The 14,370-nt window shown below is 60.1% G+C and overlaps 1 protein-coding gene across 1 annotated transcript in view; it reads right to left on the bottom strand.

The window, feature by feature from the left end:
- Positions 1-10,810: 10,810 nt before the first annotated feature.
- The window catches only part of SORCS2 (sortilin related VPS10 domain containing receptor 2), a gene marked incomplete at its 5' end in the record, with an annotated part of 492,994 nt that continues 489,434 nt past the window's right edge, over positions 10,811-14,370 (bottom strand). Inside the window, one exon of the mRNA XM_040237340.1 lies at positions 10,811-13,110. Coding sequence (XP_040093274.1) covers positions 13,046-13,110 — 65 coding nt within the window. The remainder of the gene's footprint in view (positions 13,111-14,370) is intronic.

Below are 14,370 nucleotides of genomic sequence, written 5' to 3'. Positions count from 1 at the left end.
GTCCAGAGAGCGGGCGGGATCAGGCCGTGGGCCTCCTGTCTGCAGATGGGGGCGGGGCGGGGCCTCTGTGCAGGGCATCCAAGCCTTTTGGTGGAGTGGGAGGATGGCCAGGTTTCTGGTTTTAGAAAGACCACTGCCAGGGCGAGGGTGGGCGTGTGTGGCGACTGGCCTCAGGGCCAGGAGCAGAAAGGCCACTGCTGGTGCACAGCCCACTGAGGGCTGATGGAGTTCAGACGGAGGAGCCCCGAGGGGCTGGCCAACCTGCCGCCTGACATGGAACCCGGGCGAACAGAGCTTGGCCAGAGCGGCAAGAATAAGGTGTCGGCTTGGGCTCTGCAGGACGCCTGGGTCACCGAGGAGGGGTGGCCTGTGTCTGTGTGTGAGTCGGGGACCCAAGCCATCACCCACCAGGACCAACCGTTCAGGACTTTTTTTTTTTTTAGCCAGGCCATGCAGCATATGGGATCCTAGTTCCCTGACCAGGGATTGAACACACACCCCTGCATTAGAAGTGTGGCGCCTAAACCACTGGACCACCAGTGAAGTCCCTGGACCCCCCTTTCAGAGGTCAAGGATCAGGTGACCTGGGGGGGCCCCCTTCACCTCCACTCTCCCCTCCCTGGGGCTGGGCTGGGTATTGGCTGGTCATGCCCCTGAAAATGAGGGCCCTTCCTTTGCTAGAAGGAAGCAACCGCCCTGAGTCAGGTAAGATCGCTTCTCCAGGCCCCCTTAAACAACAGGAAGATGATGGTCCGTGTGCTCTCAGCTGGCCTCTGCCCTCCAAGCCATCCGCCAGGGCAGTCCTCTGCCCACCACTTGCTGTCCAACAGCGGGTGGTTCTGCTTGGCAAGGGGCCCGGTTAAGCTTCATTAGAACCTACTTTAATTGATGCTTTTTCCTCTGGCTTGCACATGGGACACGTCCTGGCAGACTTGGAAACGAGAAGGAAATGCCTCTTTCATTTCTTTTAAAACTCAGCAAAAGGGACCGCAGAGTTCTTGGTTTTGCTTTCTACAACCAATGGAGACAAACCTGGGGCTAGTTATACCTCCAGCTATAATTTTGGGAGCAAACGACACGAAGCCCTGATCAGCATTTATCAGAAGCCCGGCTCTTTCAGGGGAAGCAGGGAAAACATGAGCTGCTGTCTGTGACCCAGGAACTTTTATGATGGGGACTTCATCAATTTTGCTGCTAAGTCACTTCAGTCATGTCCGACTCTGTGCGACCCCATAGACGGCAGCCCCCCAGGCTCCCCCGTCCCTGGGATTCTCCAGGCAAGAACACTGGAGTGGGTTGCCATTTCCTTCTCCATCAATTTTACGATGCTCTTAAGAATGACTATCTTTTCAGGGACCAGTTAGCCAGAAAACAGAGCAGGAGACACAGTAGGGATGATGAAGCGGGTCAGGTGGACTCACCTCCAGGCCTGGGGGGCCGGTCCTGGACACCGAGAAGTCAGTGTGGCCTGGGACAGCCCGCACGCCCGGGGTGGAGGGCAGGGCATTGGAGGTCTCCTTGTTCTGAGGCTTTGACAGCTGGGGCCTTGCTGACCCTGGAGGCACTCGCCACAAACACCGCTTTCACATGTGAAGCGAGCTGGCCAGAGTCCACACCCCAGCCACCTCCTCTATAGGTTCATACGCTCCGGGACCACTATCCCCTGACCTCATCGCCGCTGGGCCGGGGGCTACCCTGGTCCCGGAGTCTGCCGAGATTACTCGGGCCAGCCCAGCCCCTTTCCTTCCTGTGAAAACTGCAGTAAATGAAGGCTCGTGTCCTCATCTCCCCCTGCCTCTGCCTCCTGACTGGCCCCGGGTGCTTCCCTGCGAGGCCTGGCCCGGCCTGACGTGGTGCCGCCTTACGGGGAACGGGGACCGTAACAGACTTACCTCCTGATCGGCCCCGCAGCCCCCATACTGGGCAATGATAAAACCCACGGTTTGAACACCCCAGTCTGTGGGAAAGGCACGCTGTGTGTGATGGGAGACGACCCGACCGTGAAACGTTCTACAGCATCCATAAGACTCTTGTTGAACGGAAATCCTTTCCTCTGTGGGTTCTCTTTCCAGCAGGATAAACACTGTCATTTACTTCAACTGATCATGCGTTCATTTCCTCATTCGGGGAGGGTTTACGGAAACCCCTACGGCGCCTGGGGCCCTGGAGACGCAGAACTCTATAAACGTGACTGTCAGCACCAGCTCCTCACTGCAGCCGGTGATGGACGTGTATGTGAACCAGGCGACCTCGCTAATAAACACGTAATTATAAATCGTGAGATGCCACGAAGACACACCTACCCCCGCCCCGTCTTCTGGTGGTGACAGACACCAGCCGTGGCCCACCCTCCATGGGAGGCACCGAGGACCCATCCCCACCCCTCTGCACCAGGGGACCCTGGGGTCCCCGGGGACACTCCCACACCGATCCTGGGAGGATGGGGGTTTCTGGCCCAGGGGTGTTTCTTGGAAAGCTCTGTGTTGGCCGCTGAGAACAGGAGCCATCTCCCCCGAACCTGGGCCGGATGAAGGCGACCCTGGAGGAGGAGAGCCCAGGTGATGTTCGGTGTGACTCGCTGATCCCGGTGTCCCTAGGTTCGGGGTCACGGACATGCCACTCAGTTCTCACATTGACCTCTGAGGATCAAGCCATAAACACACGCTGGGCCTGGCGGTTCAAGACTGACTTGAGTCGCCGTGACAGTGGGGAGCATTGCTGCCACCTCCCAGGTCTAGACGGTCACACACCCGGAGCCCCCGGAGCCCAGGGGAGCCTGCAGCCGTGACACTTGATGCCAAGCTGAGTCTGTAAGGGGCTTCGCCCCCAACCTCCCCACGGGTGCGACACAGCATGCGGGCAGACTGTGCTGGGGATGGGTGAGGAGGCTGCACACTCTGGAGGTGGCGGACGCTGGCTCCCACCCCAGACAGGTTCCTGGGGATCCCCAGTGCCATGGAGGCCCCCCTGCCAGAACTGGGGCTCAGGCGTTGAGATGTTTGGTGGAGCTTCGGCCTCTGCCTGGGTCAGGGTTTCAGCTGTGATGCTTCCCCTGGCTCCTGACAGTGCTGGGGATACAGCCCGGGCCACAGGAAGCATCTCCTTCTGGTTTCCAGACCCAGCGGTTCCCAGGGCAGGGACCCCCTGCCCCAAACACACACACACTCCATCAAAAGTCCTCTTCCTCCTAAAACAGTAAACAAAGCAATCTTGGGGCCCTAGAGGAACTCCAGGCCGTCCAGCCACCCGGGACCTGGGAGGCGCAGGGCGGGGACTCCACTCACAGCCCCGCCCAGTTCTCCTGAGTTTTCCCACCTGAGAGCTGGAGATGAGCTCGCTGCACTTCCTGTGGAATACGCATGGCTTCCAGGCTGCTAAAAAAGCAGAGACGTCACTTTGTCAACAAAGGTCCATCTAGTCAAGGCTGTGGTTTTTCCAGTGGTCATGTATGGATGTGAGAGTTGGACTATAAAGAAAGCTGAGCGCCGAAGAATTGATGCCTTTGAACTGTGGTGTTGGAGAAGACTCTTGAGAGTCCGTTGGACTGCAAGGAGATCCAACCAGTCCATCCTAAAGGGAATCTGTCCTGAATATTCACTGGAAGGACTGATGTTGAAGCTGAAGCTCCAGTACTTTGGCCTGATTCGAAGACCCAACTCACTGGAAAAGACCCTGATGCTGGGAAAGATTGAGGGCAGGAGGAGAAGGGGATGACAGAGGATGAGAAGGTTGGATGGCATCACCGACTCAATGGGCATGAGTTTGAACAAACTCAGGAAGATAGCGAAGGACAAGGAAGCCTGGTGTGCTGCAGTTCATACGGTCACAAAGAGTTGGACACCTTCATGGTGGTTAAGAGTCTGCCTGCAATGCAGGAGACCTGGGTTCTATCCCTGGGTTGGGAAGACCCCCTGGAGGAGGAAATGGCAACCCACTCCAGTATTCTTGCCTGGAGAATTCCACGGACGGAGGAGCCTGGTGGGCTTGAGTCCACGGGGTCGCAAAGAGTCGGACACGACAGAGTGACTAACCTTCATTTTGTTCATTTAGCGACTGAACCACCCAGTACCTGGGAGGCAGGTGACCCTTTTTGTTCTATGCCTCTTGGTGAAGTTGCTCCCACCTGGCAGGAAGCAGCTGCCCTCACAGGTCTAGGCAAATGCTCCAGCTCTTTCTAAGTGGCCAGGGAGGCTGGCTTCTCCTCCTCCAGAAAGCCAGCACCTTCAACCATGCTGGTCGGGTCTGGTGGGGAGAAAACAGCAGGTCCTCTCCACGCCTTGGTGGGACGCAGGTGACCAGCTGCCCTGGACGCTGCACACACAGAGGGTTTCAGAAAGGGCGCTGGAGGCGTGTGCGACCGTGGGCTGGTGACGAGCAAGTTGGGAACCGTCTTTGAAACGCCTCGGTCTTTGGCACGAAAGCAGGCAGCTCTGGAGAACTTAACCAGAAGCTGCTTGAATCTGAGGAACTGCTTGAAAGTTCCCAGCAGCCGCCCGAGTCTATGGCAGCAAACAAAATGCCTCCAACCGCGCGTCCATCACACGCTACCCGTAGCCGCCTCCCCAGAGGACGGCGCCCAGATCTGTCTGAATCTGCACCCCTGCCTCTTCTTGGCCAGATCGCACCTCTGCCCCAGCTTCTCAGGACACCTTCCACAGGGACATGAGAGATGCCGGGGGGTAGGTGGATGACAGTCAGGCACGTGGGATGGCGGAACAAAGACAGCGATGCCACGCCACCCCGTGGGTCACTCCCGTCCTGACGCCAAAAGCAGAAGGTGCAGGGCCAGTCTGAGAGCCAGATCCCACCCTGCAACTGTCCTTAAGCCCACACCAAGCCTCGGGCCTCAGGGAAGTGCTCGGGAATCTTGCGGCTTCTTGCTCTCCTCTGTCTGCACGTCTGCTACCATGAACACTGTTACCTGGTCTGAAGGCGGCCGCCAGCCCCGCCTGCCTCCCAAAGTGCCCACCAGGGGGCGCTGGCTTTTGAACCACCTCTTCAGTTCAGTTCAGTCTGTCGTGTCGACTCTGCGATCCCGTGGACTGCAGCAGGCCAGGCCTCCCTGTCCATCACCAACTCCTGGAGTTCACTCAAACTCACGTCCATCGAGTCGGTGATGCCATCCAACCATCTCATTTTCTGTCGTCCCCTTCTCCTCCCACCTTCAATCTTTCCCAGCATCAGGGTCTTTTCAGATGAGTCAGCTCTTTGCATCAGGTGGCCAACCAATCCTTGGTTGATAGAAAGATGTCTTTGGGGGCAGTTTTCCTGTGAAAGGTGCCCAGATCTTGCAGTTTTGAATGCTTTCAAATCTACGTGACCCTTCTACTTTCCATACAAATGAGTCGCACTCAGACTAAGCCCAGTCAGCACAGTCCCTCGATTTACCTCCCAGCCTCAGTCCTGCCCATCCCCCTCCTGGTAAGTATTGTGCGTGTTTTGTGTAGACTTTGTGAGACTTTTTAATCTTCTGGTTCAACTCCTGACCTTACAGGATGGACTTTGTCTTGATACTGCGTAGGCCTTTTAGCGTGCAGGTTCTGACTTTCTCCAGCTTGGCTTGTGTGCCCTAATTCCCAAGGAAGCCTGTGTTGAATGGGAGAGCTCTCTCCATCTCCTCCAAGGCTTTTATGGACTCTCTTCCTCATTCCTTTGTTATTTTTAGAGAGAGGTAATCTGCTCTTCTGCCTTCTGCTCTTTATTACTTTCAATGCAAATAGATGCTAATTCCGCTCCTCCCTTTTCACTCTCCTGCCTCACCTCCCTCCAGTGGCGTCCCCTCCTCCTCAGCCTGTATCTCTTCTGTCTGGCCTCAAAAAGGCCACATCTTCTGACATTTCACACTGAGACACGACGCATACAGTCTCTAAAATTTCCTCCAGCTTCCTTTAATAAGCTCTTCTGCACCAACCATGCTTCTCTCTGAACCTGCAAGGCAGCCCTCCAGCGGTCTCAGATGCAGGATTGTTCTTCGGGACCCTTGAGGCTGTGGTTGTATTTCTTTCTCGTTATCTATCCTTGAATGAAGAGCACTCCCTCCAGACCAAGCGTTTTCCGGTTCAGGAGCCTGTGTTCCGTCTCCCCTCGCTGCGTTCTCAGCTGCTGGGGGAGCCCTCCTTTTGCACATTAATCCTGAAGGCAGCGTGATGTTGCCCTGGACAAATCGTGAGCGTCTAGCCGACCATCACTGCGTGTGCACCTCCGGAACTGACCTCCATCTGAGGTGAGGGCTGCAGGCTGAGCATTGAGTTTGGCATCATCATCAGCTTTCTGTGGTGGTTCTGGCCCAAATGCAGGGATGTGTGGTGACCCCACCTCCTGCTTGGGACATGGGGTGACCCCACCTCCTGCTTGGGACATGTGGTGACCCCACCTCCTGCTTGAAAGTAGAGTACCACGTGGCAGAGGATTAAGACAGTGAGCTATATAGGGGTTCCTCCTGGGATGTCCATGTGGCCTGACCAGAGCGTCTGGACTTTATGAGAGGAAGATGTCCAGGCTGGAGCTGCTGCAGCCATTTTGTAGCATGAGGACACCTTGGTGGCTCTGTTCCCAAGCAGTGGCCTGTGGCTTGGAGATACAGAGCTATACCGGAAGGTCTCTATGGAACACTGTGACGCCGACCTCCCATGAGACTTCCACCCTGCTGGCGATCTTAACAACTTCCTTAGCCAATCTACTTTCTCACAGTCCCAATAAAAGTTCACACCTTCTCCTGTTTCCCTGGCTCCCTTCCCTCTTCTCACTTTTGGGGATGACCTCACTTGTAACTTCCCTGAGAACGTGGAGCCCCTGGAAGAAAAGTTTCCAACCCAGGTGCTTCTGAGCCCTTCTGTTCCTCAGGGCCAGGGGTCCCCACTCCCACCTGATCTGACCCTCTGCTCACACTCAGGCTCTGGGCCCCTCACCCCTCAAGGCCTTGCTGCCCGGCATCCCCTGCTCTCCCTCCTGTATTTTCTGTCTCTCCAGGTCTATTAACTCACTCCCGTCCACACGCTGCCCTAGCTGCTGCCCTGGTTCTCTGTCCTTGAGTTGCCAGGAAATTCTAGAGCATGTTATTCTGTGTTTTGTCTGTCCAGTGCCTCAGCCCCCATGAGTCCCTCGACTGGTTCCCAGGAGGCCTCTGTTCTCATGCCTGCCTGCAGTCTGTCGCCGTGACTCACCCTCTGGGCAGTCTCTGCATGGCTGACCCAGTCCCGCTCCGAAGCACCCTTCATGTAGGACACAGTGGCCTCCCCCTGCCTGCAGAAGCGCTGTGGTCAGCAGAGGGCCTGGGCTGCCTGGTGATGTCGGGCTGAACCCCAGCTCTACATTGCTTTATGCCTCACTGCCCCTGACTCTGGGGCAGGCATGTTGGCACCTGTCTCTGGGCTTGCTGCCAGCCGGGTTCGCGGCTGTGTGCGGGAAGCGCCTGCCTTGGACCCAATACACGGCAGAGACAGAGTGGGAGCCGCCATCATCCCTGCAGTCACCTTGGCTCGTGGTTCTGATGGCAGCGGGTGGATCCTGCTGGACCGCTGACAGGGCCAAGCACCGGGGCCGAAATCTGTGAGCTGCAAACCACGAGCGTGGTCCTGTGTCCCCATGCAGAGCCAGGGCGGACTTTGGAATAAAGTGCCATCTGCTGAGCTAGTACTGTCGGAGATTAGCAACCTCATCATAACATTACACCAATGCCGGGGGTCATGGGCACGGGCCATTAAGATGCCTGGGCTGGTGCACATACTGCCTGCAACTGGCATCTCTGAGCTCGAGGAGCTGCAAAGTCCCCTGGGCCTCACAGGCCCAGGTTGTGGAAATGAGGCCACGGGGGGTGGGCCATGCGCGGCCAGGAGAGGGGTGGCCGGGAGTGGCCGGGCCCACCCTGGTCAGCACATCCTGTTGAAAACAGCAGCGCAGGGTAATCACTCCTGCAGCCCGAGGCTTGTGTGAAGGCTTCATGCCAAATGGAATTGGGATGAGTAGGGGCCAGGGGCAGCTGCCCAAGACCCCCCACCCAGGCCCCCACCACATTAGCAGGGTGGGTGCATCTGGCTGCTATCTTCACCGCTGAGCTTGGAGGTCGGGGGGGTTTCCTCCTCCAGCTGGTCCTGCTGAGTCAACAGCAGTCTCACACAGAGGCTGCTCACTGGGCCCAGGGCCCCCCCGCCCCTTCAGGACGAAGGGAGCTGCTGAGGGCCTGGCTGTGGCTGGACACAGTGGGGGCACTGTGATCGGGCAGCTCAGCGATCAGGTCTGGAAGTGGGGCCTCAGGTGGGAGCCACCCCTGAGCTCAGCCTGGAGGTGCGAGGTCAGCGCCGACCGGTCCGTGTTCAGCTGTGATTGCAATCTCTCTCAGCTCTGTGGTCAAGGCCTGCTCTGTCGCTGGTGACAGGGCCAGGAGTTGGGGCCGCTGTGCCCTCTCTCAGCTCGGTGGGGTGCTTCTCGAAGGGGTCCTGACCCTGAGTCCCCACCAGAATGGCTGTTGGTCTTGACAGCAGCCTCCGTGCCTCCCGGGAGACGTGTTGCCACAGGCCGGGGCATCTTCGCGGGGGTCCCGGGGCCTTGCTGCTGAGGAAGGAGGCGATCATCCCTTCTCGGGGATCCCACCTGGATAGGGGCTGCTCCTCCAACCTCCGAGTCGCTCGCTGGCCCTACAGCTGCACCCCCTCCTCCCCTCGCCCCCTGGTCGGGAAGGAGGCCTCCAAGTCCTTGGAAGTGAAACTCTGCTGTTGACAGTGCAAAGCTGGTTGGTTCCCACGGGGACCGGCCGACGGTCTTACCAACCGAGCCAGAGGGACGAGCCCCGCAGATCCTCGAGGAAGAATTTTTCCTCTGATTCTGATTTGTCAATGACCCTGCGTGCTTCTGTCTGTCCCTCCGAGGTTCGTGGCTCCCTGGTGACTCTGGACGCCAGACTTGGTGTCTTCGGTCAAAATCAATTTGAGTCCACCTGGAATTCGGGGCTTCAGTGGAGCGTTAGAGCCACACCTCTTGTTTGGGCTAAAAATAACTTTCTCTGCCAGCGCCTCCGTCTGTCTGTCTGTGGACAGGGGACACGTGGGCCTCCACGGCCACAGGAGCTCAGCTGTGGTCACAGCGCCCGCGCTTCATAGCCACCACGGGGCGCGTTTATGTCCTCTTGGTCTGAGCTGGAGGCCACCCCTGGCTGGGCCCAGGGCCGTCCCGGGGGCTGTGAGCCTGCACGACTCTCCTGCATCCCCGCCTAGCCCTCCATTCAGGAAGGGGCTCCAGATGGATTGACATGGGAGCTGCACACGTCTAGTCACACCCGCCGGCCTCTCCCAGGGGAGGCCCCCAACAAGCCGCACACGCCGAGAGCGGGGGATCGCGATCGGCCAGCGGAGCGGGGAGGGTTCTCACTCCCCCAGGCCTGGCACACGCACACGGAGACCTGCTCGTGAGCCGTGGGTGCCAGCCCTCGAGTCCCCTGTCTCTGTCTCTCCTCGCACAGCGCACATCACACACAGTTGCAAATACAGGCACAGACACACATTCACATACACACAGACACAGACACAAATACACACACAGACCCACACATGCACACACACACACACAGACACAGATACACACACAGACACACACATGCACACACACACACAGAGACAAATACACACACAGACACAAATACACACACAGACCCACACATGCATACACAGACACAGACACAATGAAGTGCAAACACAAACACACACACAAATATATACACACACTGACACAAATACAGGCGCATACAGACATTCACGTGCATAAACACACACACACTCACATATACGCACACTCACACATATACACACACACTCACACACACACTCTCACACACACACACACAGTCTCACACACACACACACACAGTCCTCTCGGCCTCTCCTGCCCTGCATGGCCCCGGCCCTAGCCTGCAAACACATGCACACACTCTCACACACATGCACACACACTCCTCTCGGCTCCCCCGCCCTGCATGGCCCCGGCTCTGGCCTGCTTCCCACATGTCCTCTCCTTCCTCGTCCTGGAGACCTGGCTCCCACAGGGCCCCCGGCCCTCCCCGCCAGGTTGGGCCCTGAAATCATCGTCAGCGTCCCCACAGGCCCGGGGTCTCCTTTGGGTCCCAGGGGCGTGTCCTGTTCACTCAGGGCTCCAGCCTAGGGTCCAGCCCTGGTCCCAGGGCGCACAAGATCTGGCCAGAAGGCTTTGAGGATGTTGACGACACTGAACTCCATGTACTGCGGTCCAGAGAAGGAAGGGGGTGTGTCTGTGAGTCTGCGTGAAAGCTGTGTCTCTGTGTGCAAGCATATCAATGTGTGTCTGTGTGTGCGTGTGTGCGTGAGTGCGTGTGCGCGTGTGCGTGTGCTCGTGTGCTCGTGTGCATGTGCGTGTGCATGGAGGTGGTGATCTGACCACTTCAGGACTTCCTCTATCCACTCCTGGCTCCTCAGTCTCCTCAGAGACAAGTGGGTAGCATTTCAGGGACAAGGGGCTTCTGTTCAGCTGCGGTGCACCTCCAGGCCTCAACCCCTGGCCTCTGCACCTCACTGGGCAAACGGAGCATGTTCCAGGGCCCCTCGCTGGCCGCTGGGGGAGAAGTGAGGTGACCCATGTTGAGGGCGTGGTGGCATCACTGCTTTGCAGGTGGCACATCTGGGTCCAGCGACCGAGATGGCCAATGTCACGGCACCCTCCCCCCCAAAGTGCAGGGACCCCTGGCCTGCCCCAGCCTCCGTGACACCACAGTCCTGGGGCCCTGGGTGTGTGTTTATGGAAACATTGACAAATAGCTCCATAATAAGGCAAACACCGATCGTACGCATTTAATCTTTGTTAAAAGCATCACAAATGATTTATTGATTTTTAAAAAGGAAAAATAAGAAAGAATTTATCGCATCTCTGTTATGTGCATATAGAAGTGTGGGCTCGATCCAGCTGAATGAGACGTTAGCGGTCCAAGCCCAGCCCGCTCTTCCCGCGGGCCTGCGCACACCTGTACGGCCAAGACGCAGGACCTCAAAACGTGGAACCAGATAAACCCAGACCTACGTGTGGATCTACACGGTTATGGGGACGGAAACGTATTCGGTTATAGATGCCAACTTATTCCCAGGCTCTTGGGACGGCACACCCAAAACGCTCTTCATAGAAATAATGACACAAAGTAGGAGAAGAACACAAATAGCTAAAGGGAAGCCCTATCCCATCAGCAGACAACGCAGCTGAGGGTCTGGAGGTCACAGGGGCGTCGTCACCCAGAGGCACTGCTGAGCTTCGTCCAGGGGCTCCCTGCTGACCTTGACCTGGGACCTGGCCGCGCTGAAGGTGTCTGACCCTGGAATGAGGCTCACAGGCCGGGTAGGGGGTGGATGGCAGGACGCGGAGTTCCCTAAGGGGTCTTTGGAGACGGCAGACAGGCTGGGGGAGGCAGACACCCGGAGAACCCAGCCTCTCCCCGCAGCACCCCACAACTCCCGCACTTCCCCGAGGAGGGTGTGGAGGACGCTGGCATGGCCAGCTCTGCGGGGCCCGCAGCTCAGCCGGGTGGGCCGCGGTGGGGGGAGGGGCGCCTCTGCCGCCCGCCGCACGACTTACAGTGACCCCTTCTGAGCCGGTCTCAGACCCCGTTTGCGACACATGGGGCTGGACACCAGGATCCCCCCCCTCCCGCGTGCGGGAGCTGCTCTGGGGGTACGGATGACCCTCCGTAGGCCGCCTTTCTTTTCTGCGGAAGCGGGCTAAGGCTTCCCACCGCCCCGGGCTTCATCCTGGACTCCTCCTCGCGGCCAGCGGGGTCCTAGCCTGGGATCTGGGGTGTCCCCACCTCTGGGAGAACGGTCTGGCCACCAAGAGCCCATGGTGGGGGCGGGGAGGGGACGCTGACTTCCAGTTTCAAGGCAAAAGGTGAAACCCCGCCCCTAGATGCTCCTGGCGTCCCTGACTCTAGGCATCAGTGAGCGAGGAGGGTCGAACTGTCTGGGAAGCGGTGGGGAGAGGGGAGGAGGGGGGTTGGCTCCCGGGGCACCTCTGTGGCCCCCTTGCTGTGTGTGACCCTGGGCGGCCACTCCCTCTCTGGGCCTCAGCGGCTCGAGGCGGGCACCACTTGTCGGCCCCCTTCACGCTCTGCCTTTCTAACCGCTCCTGGTTCCTGGGTCTACGCGGCTCCCTCTAGGAATGAGGAATCGCAAAGCACTGGCATCTGTCTCGAGGCCAATCCCGGGCAGGAAGCCTGCACAAGGGCCGGCCGGAGGCGGGGGCGCTGGAGCCCTTGAAGGGCGGGGCTGGGGGAGCTTTGTGTTTTTTTGGGGGGGGGGGCGGGGCAGGAGAGAAGGCTGCCAGTGGGGGCGGAGGAGAATTCCCGGGCTTTCGGCAAGGGGGTTCCCAAGAACGGGGGCTACTGCCTGGCAATAAAAAGAGAACAACCTCCCCCCCCAAAAAAAAACCGCAAATGGCTACCTAGAGAGGTATTTACATCATCTCTGCAGGTTAAAAAGAGGAAAGGGAGCACGGAGGGCGGCCTGGAGGGTGGCGTCGGAGGGGGCGGGCGGGGCCCGCAGCAGGCTTTCCGGATTCTGGAAGGGGTGGGCACGACCCCCCGCAGAGGGATGGCCATGTGAGAGGTGGGAGCTGCCCTCCCCGGGGGTTCCGAGGCAAAAAGCGGTGGCTCGGCGTTCCTCCGGGGGACAGGAGCCCACGGTGCAGGTGATGGAGGCGGAGGGGGTTGGGTGGGGGGGTCTGCGCTTCCGAGAGTCCGGCAGGCTCACCCCCCAGCCTCAGGGGGCCCGGCCTCGCCTATAAGTCAGGCCTCCTCGCCGGAGTGACGGGGTGTGGGCTGACAGTGTTCAGAGTTGGGGGCCGGGGCGGGGCGGGCTTGAGCTGGACGGAGCGGGGACAGCTGTAGGCTGGCGTGGACGCGGCGGGAGGAGGAGGAGGCTTTCCCGAGGTCTCCGCGGGGGTGCGGGTCCCACCCTGAGCCGAGGGGCGCGTGTTGTCCTGGGCCCTCCGCGGGGGATGATGCGGCGGAGAGGAGAGCGTTCCGGGCGCGGCCGCCGCGGCCTCAGCTCACCAGGTAGCTGTGCATCTCCCGGGAGCTGACGCTCAGGACCACGCCCGAGTGGTTCCCTGGAGGAGAGACCGGCGTGAGCGCGCGGCCGGCCCGGCGGCGTGGGCCGGGGGCGGCGGTGTGCGTGCGCGGTGCGGGCGAGGTGCGTGCGGCTCCGCCGACGTGCGGGCATCCCGAGCTTCCTCCCGCCGTGCGGGTCGTGCCTGGACGCGGGTGCGGAGGCGGTGGGGTGGGCGGGTGACTGAGGGCAGGTCTCCCGGTGCCGGCAAAGCAGTGGACCCAGGGGGCCTCGGGCGTCAGGCCGCGCCCGCCACCCGCCCCCACCGCCCCCACTGACCTGCAGGGGGGCCGGCCCCGGCATCGGCAGCAGGGGGAGGTAGGCGGGGCTCTGTCCCCCCCGGGCAGGGCCCGCTGCAGGGCGGCCCGGCGAGGCCCCGGGCGGCGGCGGGAGAGAGAAAGGCACAGGGCACCGTCAGAAACGCCCGGGCGGGGCCGCGTCCTGAGACCCCCGGGGAGCAGAGGCGTGGCCGCTGGCCGCCTGGAGCCCCCACCTTCCGGGCGCATCAAGACGGAGCGGCCCAGAGGTTCCAGAGGGGCCGTGGGGGCCACGGGGTCGTGAGCTGGCCCGGGGCTTTGGGTCCAAGGTCAGCCACCTGTCCACTGGGCCGCCTGGGTGGGCGACGTCACCTCTCTGAACCTCACTTCTAGCCGTTTAAAAAGTGGGGACCGCGATTCCGCCTCCCATAGTCCCAGGGACAGGGCAGATAGAGGTTGAGGGGATAAAAGAGCAGCGATGACACCCCCCCCCCAGGTGGCAGCTTCCTCGGACCCCACTGGGGACGTCACAGCACCCCAGGGGCGGGGCGTGCAGCGCAGGTCGGGTGCAGAGCGACTGTTAAGGGTCAGGGTAGCTGGGGCCCCAGGGTCTGGACTGCAGCCCCTTCCCAGCCAGCTGTGTGGCCCTGGCCCGGGGCCAGTCCAGGTCTCAGCTCTGAAAAGGAGCGCCCCTGCTGGGCTATGGAGGAAGCAATGCCGGCTAGAGCACTCAGCGCTCCTGCAGCTGGGAGCACTCAGCATTCACGTGGCCTGGGGCACTCAGCGCTCACGCAGCCGGGTGGGCGGCGCCAGTACTCGGGCGGGACTCAGGGCTCCCGGGCCTCAGTCTCCCCATGGGTTGAGGAGGGAGTGGGGATGGGGCCTGCTGTCCCATCAGAGTGTGTGTCTCCCCCAAAGATGGACAGACCGTGGTCACCTCAACCACAGAGTCAGAACCAAGGGGCAGCGGTGACGGCCAGGCTGTCCCCTCCCTGGTCTCTGCG

This window comes from Oryx dammah, unplaced genomic scaffold, assembly GCF_014754425.2.
Source record: "Oryx dammah isolate SB20612 unplaced genomic scaffold, SCBI_Odam_1.1 HiC_scaffold_3, whole genome shotgun sequence".
Taxonomy (NCBI): Eukaryota; Metazoa; Chordata; class Mammalia; order Artiodactyla; family Bovidae; genus Oryx; species Oryx dammah.
This window is presented reverse-complemented; position numbering and strand designations above follow the sequence as displayed.